The sequence below is a fragment of the Pan troglodytes genome, chromosome 3 (genome assembly GCF_028858775.2).
Source record: "Pan troglodytes isolate AG18354 chromosome 3, NHGRI_mPanTro3-v2.0_pri, whole genome shotgun sequence".
Classification (NCBI taxonomy): domain Eukaryota; kingdom Metazoa; phylum Chordata; class Mammalia; order Primates; family Hominidae; genus Pan; species Pan troglodytes.
Window position 1 is genome coordinate 5,992,957 of NC_072401.2, and position 18,145 is coordinate 6,011,101.

The window sequence follows — 18,145 nt, forward strand, 5'->3', positions numbered from 1 at the left end:
ATGGCCCAAGGTCACAGAAAGAGTAAGTAGTAGACCCAAGACTCACATCCAGCAGTTGGGGCTAGTGGCCTTCATACCCCACCTGCCTCTCCTAGGCTGGCCCTTTATCAGGAGCCCTGCATCGAGCCATCAGGGGTTTGTGCCCCTGTTAACACTTTCATTCCCACTCTGAGTATGCAGCTCACCTTTTGGGGGTGAGGGAGTAGCAGCAGGGCAGGATTTTGGAACTCCTGAGTCTCTGGCCAAAAGCCTTCCTAATCCCTTCAAACTTTAATTTTGTCCACAAACCAGGCTTTATTCCCTTTTTAATATTTCAAACAATACTTTATTTATTTATTTTTGAGATAGAGTCTTGCTCTTGTTGCCCAGGCTGGAGTGCAATGGCACAATCTCGGCTCACTGCAACCTCCACCTCCTGGGTTCAAGCAATTCTCCTGCCTCAGCCTCCCAAGTAGCTGGGATTACAGGCGCCTGCCACCATGCCCAGCTAATTTTTGTACTTTTTGTAGAGACAGGGTTTCACCATGTTGGCCAGGCTCGTCTTAAACTCCCGACCTCGTGATCTGCCCACCTCGGCCTCCCAAAGTGTTGGGATTACAGACGTCAGCCGCTGCGCCTGGCCTCAAACAACATTTTAAGTGCAGAATTCTTACATCCATTTCACATGTGCAGAAACCAAGGTTTGCTATAATTTTGTTTGCCTGAAACTCTCTATTTAAGTGGATACATCAAGTGGGCTGCCAGGTTTGACCCCGTGTTTGGATGCGACACTACACTTTCCTGATGTTAATTCACTGAGTCACTGGAGCCCTGTACTGGGTGCTGGAAGAACGAGGAGGAACCAGAGCCAGGCCCTACTCAAGGAGCTCACAGTCCCACAGAGGAATAAACAGGCAGGCAGATGCTGATGCCACAGTGTGCCTGGGCTGAGGCTGGGGAGCCTGGAGGACTGGGGGAGGGAGGGGAGCTCCTCTCCTAGCTCAAAGGACAGGATAAGGCTTTCCAAGAGGTGATCCAGTGGGCAGAGGAGAACGAGCTGGACCAGGGGGAGGGCGAGCCTGGAGAAGGACTGGCCTGAACAAGGCCTGAAGCCGGCAAGAGAAGCAGCCCCAGCCTGACAGAGCCTTCGAGAGCAGGTTAGGGATTTGCTGTGTCATCCTAAGGGAATCAGGGGAACAACTAAGAGGCTTTAAGCCATGAAGAAACATGGTTAGATCAGTATTTTAGAAAGACAACTCTGGCTGCTGTATGACTTCAGCCTGGTGGAAGGTAAATCTGGATGCCAAGGGAGAAATAGGGGGCATGAAAAGAGGCTGCAGGAGGCAACGGGACACGCCAGCAAGAACCATGGACTTTGGCTTTTGATGGGGGTTCAACTCTTAGATCCACCCCTTTCCACACTGTGGGAGGCTGGGTCTCCCCAGCTCTGAGAGGCAATAGGTTAAAAATAGAATTACCATACAACCGAGCGATTTCACCCCCAAGCATATACCCCAAATAATTTAAAACAGGTATTTGAACAAAAATCTGTACTCGAATGCTCACAGCAGCACTGTTTACAATAAGCCAAAGGTCCTGATGAATAAAGAACATGTGTATATCCATATAATGGAATATTATTCAGCCATAAAAAGGAATGAAGTTCTGGTGCATGCTACAACATGGAGGAACACTGAAAACTTGATGCTAAGTGAAAGACGCCAGACACAAAAGGACACGTACTGTGTGATTCCACTTATCTGAAATGTACAGGGTCGGCAAATCCAGAGACAGAAGCAGATGAGTGGTTTGCCAGGGGCTGGGGCAGAAGGAAATGGGAAGTCACCAATGGGTACCAAGTTTCCTTTCGGAGTGGGGAAAATGTTCTGTAAGCAGACAGTGGTGATGGCTGCACAACACCTATTGACTGTAGTAACTGTCAATAACAGTAAATGTTAGGCTGTGTATACTTTACCACACACACAGAAACAGTGCCTAATGTTTAGGGTTATGGTACACAGAAGTCAGTAAATCTGAGCCGCTATTGCTACTACTGTTGTTGGCTGGTGGGAAGGGCACAGATCAGGAGACAGAGTCAACAGAGTGTTGTGATGGAATGTATATGTAAGAGGCCAGACACAGGAGGAGCCAACAATGTCCCTGAATCCAGCTCGGGGGGCAGGATGCTGGTGGGACCCACCGCTGCAGTGATGAGTTCAGAACCAGAAGTGGCTGAGAGCACCAGAATCAGCCCCACATAAATCATACTTCTGAGATTCCCTTAAACATGCTGCAGCCAAGTTCCACTGAGAATCACTGTTAAGTACAGATTCCAAAGAGCATCTTTACCTTAAACCTCATTGTCTAAGAATAAAGAAAAAGAGATGGTTATCCCGGCTTCCCACCCCCCAGAGTCCTCCTCAATTTCCTTCTTGTCTCTGGAAAAGAATCATCCACGATTACCACCCTTTAATCACATATTAGCAGGAGCAGATGCCTTTGATGCATTCTGTCACTGCATTTATGAAGAGCGATGCTGGATAAACAGGCCTTTCAAAACGAATGCTTTAAATGCTCAGAATCCAACACCAAGTTACAAAAGCATGATGAAGAATTGTTTACAGAGTTTGACTTCAATTATGTACTAAATATATTCACAGTCTTGTGGATGGCGAGATGTGAACATGTTAGCAATGGTTCTCCCTGCTGGTGGGATTACGGCATGAAGCTATTTTATTCTTCCAACTTTTCTGTACGTGGAGGGTGGTGGTAAGAAGAGGACATTTCTTCAAAATGCCCACAGTGGCCTTATATTAAATCCCACCCACCCAACCCTTCGAAACACAGAAAATGCTTGATGAACATGGGAGATGAGACGAGTGTTTCCTCCGGAACAGTCTAGGGATCATTTACTTGAAATCTTTTACTTTGAGCTTGAGACCCAAGAAACAGAGGGGTGAGTGGCTTGCTGGCCCTTGTCACAGAGTCCTTGAGGGGCAGCCCTGAGGGCAAAGAGACCCTTGGCCTCCCAGCTGACAATTCGGGCAAGAGTGAGATCTGGAAGGTAATCACAGGCAGAGACAATCACACTTACCAACGCAGCTTTGCTAATTTACCAACCTAGCAAATAGCATCTGGAGTAGAGAACACATCACACAGCATGATTCTGACTGCAATGATGTTGAGTTCTGAACCTGGCCAGTTCCCAGAGCCTCCCTGGACCAAAGGTTTTTACTCTAAAATGAGAAAGTGGGACTAGATAATCTTTAAGGTCTCTTCCAGTTCAACAATTCTATTCTGATGTCAACAAAAATGTATTAAGTGCCATCCAGAGGAATAATCTCAACTTCACACAGTGCCAGGCTTTAATAAATGATCCAATGCATAGGACCCCAGCCAAGGGCACAACTAGCTGGCCAGGGGAGGGCTAGGGCATCACAGAGTGCAGATGCTGCTCATGGTCCAGCAGGAGGTTTATAAGTTGCCCAAAGAACAGGTAAGAACAGGATGTGCAAAACTAAAGCGTAATGGAAAACAAAAGCACCCAGTGGCCCTGGGAGATGGTTAGTAGGGGTCAGCTTTCCTGACGGATCCTGAATGGGGGCCCCTCAAGAATAGAAAGCAGGCAGGTTTGCATTTTAGGGAAGACCACTCCAGCGTGGACAATGGGCTGGGTAGGGAGTAAAACTAGAGGCAGAAAGGATAGGATGCTGGGGCAGTAATCAAAACAAGAAATGCAGATTAGGGCAATGGTTAGTGGGCTTCGAATGTCCACGGAGAAGGCAAAAATGATAACATGCAATTGTGTACAAGCCCCCAGGCATACAAATGCAACTCACAGCCACATGATTTTGCCTACAGAGTGACACGGGCCGCCACTGTGCTTCAAGGGCACCTCCTAAGCCTCGTCTTTGGGAAATTCTCACATCGTAGATAGCTATCTATTGTGGCATTCCATCTCTTATAAATTAATATTAAGATGCTCTTTACATATTAAAAACATTAATCTTTTGTCTCTTATGTATATTACAAATATTTCCCCAAGTTTCTCACTTATCTGAGTGCTGTTTTTAAAGTTTGCAACTATGTGTACCTAAATCCAGTTTTCTCCAGATCACATCCTATTAGCCCATATTTACTTTTTACTAATTGTTATATTTACTTAGGTTTTAATCTAATTAGGAAATTCATCTTTGTCTTTATTTCAAAAGACCCAGTCAGTTGTTACCAAATTCATGTATGATACATCCTCCTCCCGTTGGTTTAAAACATACTGATAGATGTGTGTGTAGATTTTATCTTTTGTTCCATTGGTCTGATGTTTCTTGTAGCAGTCAAATGCTGCATTAATGTAGCTTTGTAATATTTTTAATATCTGCTAGGGTAAACCCTCCCACATTACTCTTCATTTTCAAAACCTTCCCATCTGGGTTCATAATTAATATTTTCAGATGAAACTATGATTTTTTTTCACATCCCCTCTAAAGTCCCATTAAAATTAGTATTGGAGGCTGGGTGTGGTGGCTCATGCCTGTCATCCCAGCACTTTGGGAGGCTGAGGTGGGTAGATCACCTGAGGTCCGGAGTTCAAGACCAGCCTGACCAACATGGTGAAACTCCATCTCTACTAATAATACAAAATTAGCTGGGCCTGGTCGTGGGTGCCTGTAATCCCAGCTACTCAGGAGGCCGAGGCAGGAGAATTGCTTGAACCCAGGAGGCAGAGGTTGCTGGGAGCCGAGATCGCGCCATTGCACTTCAGCCTGGGCAACAAGAGCAAAACTCTGTCTCAAGAACAACAACAACAAAATTAGTATTGGAATTGCACTCTGAATGAATTGGGGTACCATAACAATTGGTTTAAATGTCTCTCTCTGATTAGACCTGAGATCCTGGCAGCAGAACACTGTGATCTGTTCTCCTGGTGCCCTGCACAGTACCCGGCCCTTTCATGGGCACATGTGATGAACACAGAAGGGGATATCTAGTGCCATCTGAGACCTGCACTCAATGTGTGATTCTTATCTTCTCTCAAAAAGACAGTACTCTCATCCAGGAGACAGAAAGGGGAAGATGACTTCTTGAGAAAAAATGAGAAACAATTTCTTGGGGCCTCATTTTCCTTGGCTGACATGTGTCAGTTTCACCCTCAGGAAATTAACAGGAAATTAAGGAGACAATGGGGTAGCTCCCAAATGTGGCAGAATCTCTATTTACACAATGGAAGCCTCACATCTTTACCTTGTATTTTTAAACTGCCTGATACAAATATCAGGGGTACTGCCACCCTCCTGGCAAGCTCATCCTATTCATCGCCATCACACCTGTCTGGTGTAATCCCACTATCTCTGCAGGTCCCCCCCACCATCAGCCCTGCTGGAACACATGCTATGACTGCCACGGCCTTGCCTCACCCTTATGTATGTGTCACATACAAGAGTAGTGTTTGTTTCATGCCTGACAAGCAGTCAACACTGGCTTAACCTAGAAGTCAGATGTTCAGCTGCCCCTTCCCCAACTTTAATTAAATCTTACCTTCGAGACCCAATTGAATTATTCCTCCTCCAGGAAGCCTGCCAGTCCACCCAGCCCATGGAGTTCTCTCTCTCTCTGCTGTCAGTGTCCATGGTACAAGCAATCTATATTTCAGGTCACAAACTCACAAATTCAGTGAGTGCTGTGCATTCTTCGGTCTTTTTTTTTCATGTACTGCCTCAGTGTGAGGGTGGGGATGGTGGGTGACAGGCAACCCGAGTGTCCATGCTGCCGCACGCTCCATTACTTCCTAGCATCTCGCACTGAGCCTGACGTACACTTATAGCACCTGTGTAGCCCCCGTGGGCATTGGGGCATGAGGCCCTGATGCAAAACATTCATTGTCAGCATCACAGAACACTTGGCACAGCTGTGTTGTTCTCATGTGTAAATAATAGTAATAATACTGCTGACGACAACAGCTGACATTTATGGAGCCCTCACAGTGCGAGGCACTGTGCTGAGTACTTTACATCCCTTGATCCATTTACCTCAACAACCATCCTATGAAGTGAACATTGTTATTACTCTCATTTCACAGTTGGGGAAACTGAGGCCCTCAGAGGTAAGTGACGTGCCCAAGGTCACATGCAATCAGTGGAGGGACAGGGATTCAAAGCCAGGCCTTATGGTCCAAGAGTCAGCTGGGCCCACACAACACCATAGGGCCACCCTGTGCATACACCTCCTCTTCCCACTCAACAGGGAGCTCCCTGAATGTGGTCCACAGCCTGGGGGCGCCTGTCCTGGGGGCTGGTGTGGCTGAAATCCAGCCCCAGCTCCACGGCCAGGACTTGCATCCACAGGTCTGCATCCCAGGGGGCAACTATTCCTCTTTCTCCTGAAGGCAACATGCAGGTGACGGGAAGCCTGGAAGACCTCGGCATGGCTCAATTCCATCCACAAGTGAGCCTGCGGCAGCGGGGAAGAGCTCAGAAATACCCTTACATGAGCATTCTCTGCCTTTTATTACACTCATACAGCAACCAGCCACCTCCTTCTCCTGAGCAGCAATCATCGTCATTGACGACAATAAGCTCAATCACGGGATATTTACCTGTTGAGTGCCACCTACAATGTACCACACAGTGGGGGACATAGGCAAATCCGACATGGCCTCACCCGCCAGGAGCTCACAGACCACCAGAAGACTCGTTACCAGTGCACCCGACAGCCCCACTAAACTGAACACTCACCTAACGCCAGCCTTGTACTTTCTCTTCGTCTCTTCTGTGCAGGACTCTGGCTCTCTGGGAGGCGGTGTGGCCCAGTGCCTGACAGCAGGGCTCTGGAGCCAAACTGCTTGGGTTCAAATCCTGGTCTTGCCACTTACTAGCCATGCAGAAAAGAGTTAACATCTCCAGCCAGAGACTGGCATCCTCTGAAAGCCCTTCCTGTAGGGCTGGGCCTCGGCTGATGTCTGGGAACATGGATTTTGGGAGGGTTTCCACTATTTTCTGGTAAGAGTGGCTCTCTGTTTTCAAACTGTCTGTGCAAACAGTGTGGCTTATGCTGAGCACCTGCTTTCCTTCTGGGAGTCTGGAATCTTGGTATATGCCAGGCAGAGAGTGCCTACGTGGCCAGCCCCCAGTGAAAATTCTGGCACTGAGTCTCTAAGGAGCCTCCCTGGTAGACAATACTTCACATGTGTTAGCACAACTCATGCTGGGGGGATGAAGCATCCCCTCTGTGACTGCTGGGAGAGGACTCTTAAAACTTGCAAGTGATTTTCTCCAAACTTCTCCTCATGCAACTTTTCCCTGGGCTGATTTTGCTTTGTATCTTTTCACTGTAGTAAGTCATAGCAGTGGGTACAACTATAGGCATGCATCACCTAACAAGGAAGAGATGTTCCTAGAAACGCATTGTTAGGCAAATTCCTAATTGTGCAAACATCACAGAGTGACTTACACCAATCTAGATGATCTAGCCTACTACACACCTAAGCTCTACGGTATAGTCTATTCCTCCTGGCTACAAACCTGTACAGCATGTTACTGTACTGAATACTGTAGGTAACTGTAACACGTACTAAGTATTTGTATATATAAACAGATCCAAGTATGGAAAAGGTACCAAAGCCTGTAATCCCAGCACTTTGGGAGGCCGAGGTGGCCGGATCACTTGAGGTCAGGAGTTCAAGACCAGCCTGGCCAATGTGGTAAAACCCCGTATCTACTAAAAATATAAAAACTAGCTGGCTGTGGTGGTGGGTGCCTGTAATCCCAGCTACTTGGGAGGCTGAGGCAGGAGAATCACTTGAATCTGGGAGGCAGAGGTTGCAGTGAGCTGAGAACGTACCACTGCACTCCAGCCTGGGCGACAAAGCAAGACTCTAAGAAAAAAAGAAAGAAAGAAAAGAAAAATATGTACAAAAGACAAAAAAAAAATACACTCGTATAGGAAATTTATCATAACTCGAGCTTGCAGGTCTGGAAGTTGCCCTGGGCCAGTCAGTGAGTGAGTGGTGAGTGAATGTGAAGGCCTAGGGTATGACTGTACACGACTATAGACTTTAGAAACACTGTACCCTTAGGCTACACTACATTTATTTATTTATGTTGAGACAGAGTCTCACTCTGTTAACCAGGCTGGAGTGCAGTGGCATGATCTCGGCTCACTGCAACCTCCGCCTCCCAGGTTCAAGCAATTCTCATGTCTCAGTCTCCCGAGTAGCTGGAATCACAGACACGCACCACCATGCTCAGCTAATTTTTTTTGTATTTTTAGTAGAGACCGGTTTAGCCATGTTGGCCAGGCTGATCTCCAACTCCTGGCCTCAAGTGATCAGCCCACCTCAGCCTCCCAAGGTACTGAGATTACAGGCATGAACCACCGTACCTGGCCACTAAATTTATTTTAAAAATATATGCTGCGCAGGTTTCTTCAGTAATAAGTTAATTTTGGCTTACTGTAATTTTTTATTTTTTATTTTATTTTATTTTACTTTAAGTTCTGGGATACATATGCAGAACGTGCAGGTTTGTTACATAGGTATACATGTGTCATGGTGGTTTGCTGCACCTATCAACCTGTCATCTAGGTTTTAAGCCCCACATGTAATTGCCCTTGCCCCCCATCACCCGACAGGTCCCAGTGTGTGATGTTCCCCTCCCTGTGACTTTATTACCTTTGTAATTTTTTTTTTAACATTTTCACTCTTTGGTAATAACACAGCTTAAAACACAAACACACTGTACAGCTATACAAAAATAGTTCCTTTCTTTATATCCTTACTCTGTAAGCTTTCTATATTTTTAAGGTATTTTTTAAAAACAGTTCTTAAACTTTTTGTTAAAAACTAAGACACACATTAGCCTAGTCCAGCACAGCAACAGGATCACCAATATCACTGCCTTCCACCCCGACACTTTGTCCCACTGGAAGGTCTTCAGAGGCAATAACAGGCATGGACCTGTCATCTCCTAGGATAACAATGCCTTATTCTAGAATCCCTCCTGACGGACCTGCCTGAGGCTGATTTATAGGTAAGCTTATTTTGGATTTGATCAGTGGAAGGGATACACTCTAAAATAACAATAAAAAGTATGTATAGTAAATACGTAAACCAGTAACATAGTCTTTTAGTATCATTATCAAGTATTATGTTTTGTACATAATTGTATGTGCTAGACTTGTTATGATCGGCAGCACAGTGGGTTTCACACCAGAATCACCAAACAGGTGAGTAAACGCACCGTGCTACGATGGATATTACACAACCACATTATCACTAGGTGACAGGAATTTTTCAGCTGCATTGTAATCCTGCGGGACCACCTTCAAATATGCAGTCCACGGTTCACCAAAACGTCATTATGTGGCGCGTGACTGTATATGTAAGTCCCGTGAGTCACCCTAGAGAATCACCGAACCCGGGGGTGGGTGTTGGGGACCCTGACATTCTAGCCATGGGATCTTGGGCAAATCACTTGACTTTAATGTGCCTCGGTTTCCCCATCTGAAATGGCAGAGATTTTAAAATAGAATCTGTCTCACAAGACTGTGGTAAAGACGACATAATTCCACATATGTAAATTGCTTAGAATGCTTGGCACCCAGTTTTAAGAAACGTGAAGTGTTGTTACCTGGCGAATTAACACTTGGTGAATACATGAATGAGTGAACATGTGAGCTGCAAATGATTAAACTGAAGAACAGAAATGGAGAAGTATTATGGTGAAGAGCAGAAGCAGAGAGACCCGCCCCACAGACTTCAGGCTTTGGGAAGATCTGGGAAAACACAATGTCACCAGCAGCTTGACCTAGTGGCAAACACTGGGGATAGGTAGGAGCGTGACTGGACAGTAGCACAGACGGGCAGTGGAGCCTCAGCCTGTCCAGCCCGCGGCCTACCTGCCTTGTCCAGGTGGAGGGTCATCCAGGGAAACCAGTCAGATAGCCTCAGGGCACACGGGGGACCCGAGAGACTGCACAGAGTCCCAGTCTCAACGCATAACTGGGGGACCAAGGCCAGCAGCTGGCCGCTCCCCATGGCTCCAAGGACAGGCAGGACCCACACAGCACAGGTGTGTCCTGAGGGTGCTCAGGGCATGTCATGTCTCTTACCGTTATGTTTTCTTCTGCTGTTATGGAAAAAAGCGCTTTCAGCTGTGTTCTGTTCTAGAAAAGGAAAAAAGAAAACACTTTCAGCAACAGTTTGGGGTCTGACACATGGGATAACATTTGGTGCGATTTCCAACCCTCCAAGCCTGGAGCTACAATCAGCCCTAACTGCTGCACAGGTCAGAGCTTGTGAAGGTCTCACCATCGGGAGGAAGGAGCTTTGGGGATAGGATCCCTCTCTCTCTACTGGAGGCCGTGTGAAATCCAAACACCAGCTTCGCTAACATCCAGAGAAAGTCATGGCAGCATGCCCTTGTGGAGAAATGCTTGGGGTTGGGCACTGACTCCAAGCCTGTGACCAAGGCAGGTCACCTCCACTCTCCCAGCGTCTGCCTCCTTCACAAAGGTAGATGGAATCCTGGGCTCTGACTGCACTGCACGTGTTCTTCTCTCACTCAAACGCACTTGATTCTCCAAGCCCCAACCCGCTGTGGGTCTATTCCTAATGCTCTCTAATATTCCTCTGCTGAGAAGATACAGGAAACAGAAAAGTAAAGTGTGTCATGGTATCCACCTGTCTAACTGCATGGTGACCGACAAGACCCACCGTGAGAACATACTTCTTCCTGGGGGTAAAGGCAGAATAGCTTGCCACTGACAGGCTGTCTATAGGGTGGTGGTTAGGGCCAGGCTGTCTAAGTTCATACAGGGCCCCACTGCTCACCAGCAGTTGGACCTTGGGCAAGGTATTAGCCTCTCTGTGCCTCTGTTTTCTCATCTGTGAAATGGTAATCATATTCAACTCACAGAATTGCTATGAAGATTAACTTAGGTAATATAGAACCCTGAAGAGTGCCTGGCACTAGGGAGTGCTATAAAATATTACTGCTATTGGTGGCTGTAGGTAGTAGTAGTAACATTAGCAGCAGCAGCAGCAGTAGTAGCAATAGCAGGCCGGGGGCGGTGGCTCACACCTGTAATCCCAGCACTTTGGAAGGCCAAGGCAAGTGGATCACCTGAGGTCAGGAGTTCAAGACCAGCCTGGCTAATGTAGTGAAACCCCATCTCTACTAAAAATCAAAAATTAGCTGGGTGTGGTGGCGGGCACCTGTAATTCCAGCTACTCAGGAGGCTGAGGCAGGAGAATGGCTTGAACCCAGGAGGAGGAGGTTGCAGTGAGCTGAGATCATGCCATTGCACTCCAGCCTGGGTGACAAGAGTGAAATGCTGTCTCAAAAAAAAAAATAATAATAATAATAATAAAATTTTTAAAAAGCAATAGCAATAGTAGTAGCAGTAGTATCATTATATAGAACCAGACTGGCTGGGCGCTGTGGCTCACACTTGTAATCTCAGCACTTTGGGAGGCCGAGGCGGGTGGATCACCTGAGGTCAGGAGCTCGAGACCAGCCTGGCCAACATGGTGAAACCCTGTCTCTACTAAAAATACAAAAATTAGCCAGGTGTGGTGGTGGGTGCCTGTAATTCCAGCTACTCAGGAGGCTGAGAGAGGAGAATCGCTTGAACCTGGGAGGCGGAGGTTGCAGTGAGCCCAGACTGCGCCATTACACTCCAGCCTGGGCGACAAGAGTGAAACTCTGTCTCAAAAAAAAAAAAAAAGAACCAGACCTTGGGACTTAGAGCTTGCAGCCCAGTGAGCTCAGCAACCCATGTAATTCTCATTACAGACGCGACTAAGGCATTTTTCTGTAACCTGAGCTATGCTCCTCCCAAGGTAGCAAATCCCCGATCCATGCCCTACAGATGTTATGGCAGCAGTGCTAGGAAGCAGTGGGACTTCCCAAATCCACTGTGGGCCAGCAGGCAACCTCATGGAGGCTTCAGAGAAAATCAAAATTCTGTAAGTCCTCTTTTCATAGGAGGGAAATGGAACAGTTTTAGAATATGACTCTAAAGAAGAGACACCTCTGAGGCATTCATTCCCTTGGCCTTTTCTGTTCTTGAGTTACCTCTGCTTTGGAATACGTTCGGTGCCTTGGAGTCTCAGGGTCTCCTGAGCTGGAGCCTGAGGCTAAGTTCAGAGCCCACATTCTAGTACTTTCTGCTGTGTTCCCACAGATATGCAGATAAGAGCCTAAAGCGTGCTATCAAAGCTTGTCTTCAGCTCTTTGTGAAACATAAATCCTCACTCCAGTACATGCATGCAGTTACATTTTTTAGTTCCTAGCATGAAGCCAGAAAACATAGACCAAGTGGGATTCAACACAATGTTACTGAGCACCTATTACGTGCAGGGTTCTCTTTTTGGCCCTGGAGACACAGTTGTGAATAGGACACACTAGGTCCCTGGTTTCATGGAGCTGACATTCTAGTGAGGGAGTGCGGGGGGGTGGGGGTTCCTAAGGGGTAGAGTCAATATCACAGACAGGAACCAAACAAAGTAACAGGCGGGACTATTTCAGGGTGGGGCAGGGGAAGCCACGAGGAAGGTCCTCCCGGAGCATGCAGGGAGCCAGGCTCTGCGGAACCACAAACCTCCCCCTGCTCAAGCCAGCCCAGCCCAGGAACACACACAGCTGCCCAGGAACACACACAGCTGGCCAGGAACACACACAGCTGCCCAGGAACACACACACATAGCTGCCCGGGAATACGCACAGCTGCCCGGGAACACACACAGCTGCCCGGGAACACACACAGCTGCCCGGGAACATACACACAGCTGCCTGGGAACACACACAGCTGCCCGGGAACACACACACATAGCTGCCCGGGAATACGCACAGCTGCCCGGAAACACACACAGCTGCCCAGGAACACACACAGCTGCCCGGGAACACACTCACAGCTGCCCAGGAACACACACACATAGCTGCCCGGGAATACGCACAGCTGCCCGGGAACACACACAGCTGCCCAGGAACACACACAGCTGCCCGGGAACACACTCACAGCTGCCCAGGAACACACACACATAGCTGCCCGGGAATACGCACAGCTGCCCGGGAATACGCACAGCTGCCCAGGAACACACACAGCTGCCCAGGAACACACACACATAGCTGCCCGGGAATACGCACAGCTGCCCGGGAACACACACAGCTGCCCAGGAACACACACAGCTGCCCGGGAACATACACACAGCTGCCCGGGAACACACACAGCTGCCCGGGAACACACACAGCTGCCCAGGAACACACACACATAGCTGCCCGGGAATACGCACAGCTGCCCGGGAACACACACAGCTGCCCAGGAACACACACAGCTGCCCGGGAACATACACACAGCTGCCCGGGAACACACACAGCTGCCCGGGAACACACACAGCTGCCCGGGAACACACACACAGCTGCCCGGGAACACACACAGCTGCCCGGGAATACGCACAGCTGCCCGGAAACACACACAGCTGCCCAGGAACACACACAGCTGCCCAGGAACACACAGAGCTGCCCGGGAACACACACAGCTGCCCGGGAACACACACAGCTGCCCGGGAACACACACACATAGCTGCCCGGGAACACACACAGCTGCCCGGGGCTTCAGCTCCTGAGGCTCCTGCCTGAGGACATGGAAGCTTCCATTTCATTTCATTCAGAGTTTCTGATTTGCTTTCTGATGCTTACCTTGTCTTTTCCTTATCATTATCTTACCTTATCTTGCTAATTTACTTGGTTTCCTGCCTTCTGAAATTGTTATGATTTCTTCTGGACCATTTTATCCATGTTTTCAAAAATCTGCCTTTGTTCTCTATTTTTGTAACCTTATACTGAATTATTTCCTGAGAGAACTGTCCTTCCCAATAGTTTTATGTCAATTTCTTGTATCTTGTATTTAGCCTCTTTCACGTTATCTAAATTTATCTAAGGTGTTTTGTTTTGTTTTCCCCTCATTGCAGCAGAACCACCACACTGGCCTCGCAGCCTCAGGGTGGAAGGAGGCCTCAGCAGGAGGCCGCAGGGTACAATCTGATTCTGTTATGTGACCTGGGGCAGTCACAGTCATGCTATGAGCCGCATCTTCCGTGTCCGTGAATAGGGAAGACTTTCTCCAGAGGCTGAAGACACAATAAAATGACAAAAGGAAGCAGAGCATCATGATCTCCTTGAAGTCGGGGACCACATCTCCTCCAGTCTGTACCCGGGGCGTGCAGCACCTGCCAGGACAGGCAGCCAGCCAGCGTTCACTGCGTAAGTGAACCCACCACAGGGGCAGTGAGAGATGGGGAGACTCACAGTAATGGTGTTATGGGCCAGACTCTGTTTCCCAAAATTTATATGTTAAAGTCTGAAGTCCAGTGCCCTAGGATGGTGACTGCATTTGGAGACAGGGTCTTTACAGAGGTAGTAAGGTAAAGTGAGGTTGCTAGGCTGGGTCATGGTCTTGTATGCCTGGTGTCCTTATAGAAGAGGCTAGGACAGACGTGCAGCCAGGGAAGGCCTTAGGAAGACACAGGGAGAAGGCAGCCTCCAAAAGCCAAGAACAGGTCTCAGAAGCAATCAGCCCTGCAGACACCCTGATCTCTGGCTTCCAGCCTCCTGGACAATACATTTCTGTTGTTTTTAAGTCTAGTCTGTGGTACTTTGTTATGGTAGCCCTGCAAAATTAATAGTAATGGTAACTACCGGTTAGTTGCTTACAGTGTGCAGGACACAGGGAAGAGAATTCACATGTATTGATTACCTATCCTTATGATAACCTCGTGTGAGGCCCAGAGGCGTTAAGTAACTTAGGCAAAGTCACATGGGCATTACTAAGGGAGCCCAGTTCATGGCAAGGTGTGTGAGACTCCAGGGCCTGTGCCCTTATCTGCTAGGTGGCATCACTGAAGGAAGGAAGGAACTAACAGGTCTTCTGTCTGAAGTGTCCCTGTTTCCAAAACAACCTCTCTTGGCAGTGGCAAGACAGAGATTAAAGTAACATAGGTAATACCCGTGACGAGCTCTGAAAGGTGAGTTGGGCAGGAAGCTTGAGGCTCTCCCCGTTCCCGAGGTCTCCAGCCTGGAGCGTGGCTGCGTAGCTGACAGCAAAGGCATCTCCCACTGCGCAGAGAAAAGCACGTGTGACTCAGGGAGGGCTTGGCCACGCCCCCGGCTGCGCCCCACCACACCCCAGACACATCCTGGTCCCTGGCTTCAGTGGTTCCAAGGGAGGCCACCATGGCAGTGATGCCTGCAGCAAGGAAGCCCTTTGTATTGCACACAGCTGGGTGCGGGGAGGGAATTCTCTGAGTGGTAAGCTGGGGAGAGTGAGCTGGGTGGACTCCTGGACTCCCACTCCTGACGTTTCCATTCACGAGTGGGGGTGCACCACCCGCAACAGGGCTGGCTCTCCTAGCCCTTTCTCACTGTGCAGCCCACCTCATCCCATAGGTAAGTTTGGGTGGGCTGTGCTCAGCCCATCCTGCTCGGGAGAGGCTGTACCAGGACTGGAGGCCTTCGCCTGATGCGGCCAGGTGGGTGACGGAGCCCGTCTAACTCCGCCAGTCACTGTTCTCACCTAAGCTTGTCCTCCAATCTGCCTTTCTCCCTAACAGAGTTTACTTATAGCCCTAAAACGCCACAATATGCCTCATTTCTCAATGTATGCAGACCTCGAAAATATAGATACATATATACACACATATATAACACATATACACACACATATATATAACATATATATACACACACACACACACACACACACACATATATAGAGAGTAAAGAAAAGAGGAGGAATGCTCACTTAGCCTAAGGAATCACTGGCATTTTTGTTTTAAAAATCCTCAACATTTTCATTTTTATTTAAAAATTTTTATTTATTTATTTCTGAGACAGGCTCTCTCTATGTTGCCCAGACTAGTCTCGAACTCCCAGGCTCCAGTGATCCTCCTGCCTCAGCCTCCTGAGTAGCTGGGACTTTAGGTGTGGACCATGCTCATCTCATTTTATTTGTATATATCCTAGAGCTAAGATAATGAACATAAAGTGATAAAGATAATGGCAGTGACAATGACAATGACGGGGAAAGAAGTCATAGTCAGACCTTCCCCATACAGTGATTTCATCACTCTCCATGTGCTGCACCTGCATTAACCCAGCTGATCTCCACACACTGCCCTGAGATGGATGGAGAACACATGATCTTCTGCAACATACAGAAGAAGAAATTGAAACTGAGAGACAGTGACTGGCTTAGGATCACCCCGCTGATGGACAGGGAGCCACCTGACCCTCTGGGTCCCATCATCTTTTCCCCAAACAACACTGGCTCTAATAAAAGAAAAGCACCAAATAATAATGATGAGGTCAGAATGTCAATGAACTGGGACCTGACTGGTCATTTGATTTTATAGTTATCTACTTATGCTTTGGGGGGAAAAAAAAAAAGTCACCTGTGCCCCAAGGTGAAAATCAATGTCACATTCCTTGGCGTAGCGGAGAGTTCACAGATAAATATGATTTGGACACTGCCCTCAGGGAATGTAGAGCCCAGTAGGTAGAGCTAAGCATGGGCATAAATAACAAGAATGGAGCAATAAGAATAAAAATAACACCAACAGTGGCTGGGCATGGTGGCTCACGCCTGTAATCCTAGCACTTTGGGAGGCCAAGGCAGGTGGATCACCTGAGGTCAGGAGTTCGTGACCAGCCTGGGCAATATGGTGAAATCCTGTCTCTACTAAAAATACAAAAATTAGCTGGGCATGGTGGCACACGCCTGTAGACCCAGCTACTTGGGAGGCTGAGGCAGGAGAATCACTTAAATTCGGGAGGCGGAGGTTGCAGTGAGCCGAGATTGTGCCACTGCACTCTAGGCTGGGCGACAAGCATGAAACTCCATCTCAAAAAAGAAAAAACCACCAACAAAATACCTCCTATCACCAGGAGCCCAGGAGCACTTTCCACAGCCGGGCTGCGTCATACTGCTTTAACTCCCTTACCCTCACAGCGCCTTCCTAGGTGGGTGTTACTAGCATGCCCAGAGGAGAGATGGAGAGCCAAGGTTCAGAGACACACAGTGTGCACGTGCTAGAGCAGAAGTCCATGAATTCACGTGTGGAAAGTGCCTAGAATGGCCCTAGGCTCCAAGCAGGGAAGCAGGAAGGGGCAGGTAATCTCTGTGGAAGTTTGGAGGCAGAGGGGTGACTTTGGGGCAAGGGATTGGGTAGGGCTTTCTAGAAAAGGTGACACCAGGGCCAGGTCCCAAAGAATAGAGATGATTTGTATATTCAGAGTTGGGGAGAGGTGCTTTCCTGACCCACACAAGAGCAAGAGTAGATGCTAGGAGATAGGAGAAGGGTAGGAAGCTGGGTCTGGCAGGAGCATGGACCATGATAGGTCTGCGTGGAAATGCGATGAGAGACGTGCAGGACCACAGGCTGGAGAGGGTGTTGGACACCTTCCCTTTACCAGGCAGAGTGTCTGGGTGACATTGTCTCCTTGATTCTATCTCTACGACTCCACAATGGACTGATATTCGCACAACCAGAGCACTTCAATAGCTTTGCAGAAGCCATGCAGCTTCTCAGTCACAAGGCTGGGAGTCACCCAGGTCCATCTGAGGCTGCATCTATGCTCTGCTCGTGGCTCCATGCTCCATGCTTTGAACACGAGTTAAGAATAGCGGATTCATCTTTATATCATTGAAGGCAGGAAAGCACTGAAAGTCACTTAGCTGGGACATCTCATAACAACTTTTATGACATCATTTAAATCAGAGCCAGCAAAAAGGTCACTACTTGTGGGCAAGCTCCACTAGTAGCTTCTGTCAATAATAGCGTGTTAAGAAGGATTCTGAGGCCTTATCTAGGCTCAGAGGGAAGGAACAGCATGACTGATGAGCAATGTGTGCCGTGAGTACGGAGGCATGGAGTCGGTAAGAGTTCCAGGCGTGTGAGAAACATGACGGTTTAAAGGTTACCAGGGTGCACAGGGAGCCACACTGCCTGAGCTTGACTCAGCCTTGACAGCAGCCAGCCCTAAGACCTCGGGCAAGCTTCTCAACCACTTTAGTCCCAGTCTCTTCATCTGTAAATGAGGTCCTACTAAGAATAAAAGATGTCTTTGCCCTCCTAGGGAAACTAAGTTCTGAAGCCATGGTACCAACTGAATCC

General features: G+C 48.1%; 1 protein-coding gene across 17 annotated transcripts in view; it reads right to left on the minus strand.

The window, feature by feature from the left end:
• EVC2 (EvC ciliary complex subunit 2) overlaps positions 1-18,145 on the minus strand; it is a 147,957-nt gene that overhangs the window by 109,292 nt on the left and 20,520 nt on the right. For all 17 annotated transcript variants that reach the window (XR_010156413.1, XR_010156409.1, XR_010156411.1 and 14 more), the window contains 2 exons: positions 14,980-15,089; positions 10,084-10,137 (listed from right to left, as the gene is read on the minus strand). Coding sequence is in view for 12 of the 17 variants with exons in the window: in XM_001155613.4 (XP_001155613.2) it covers positions 10,084-10,137; positions 14,980-15,089 (164 nt within the window). In the remaining 5 variants the exon portion in view is untranslated. The remainder of the gene's footprint in view (positions 1-10,083; positions 10,138-14,979; positions 15,090-18,145) is intronic.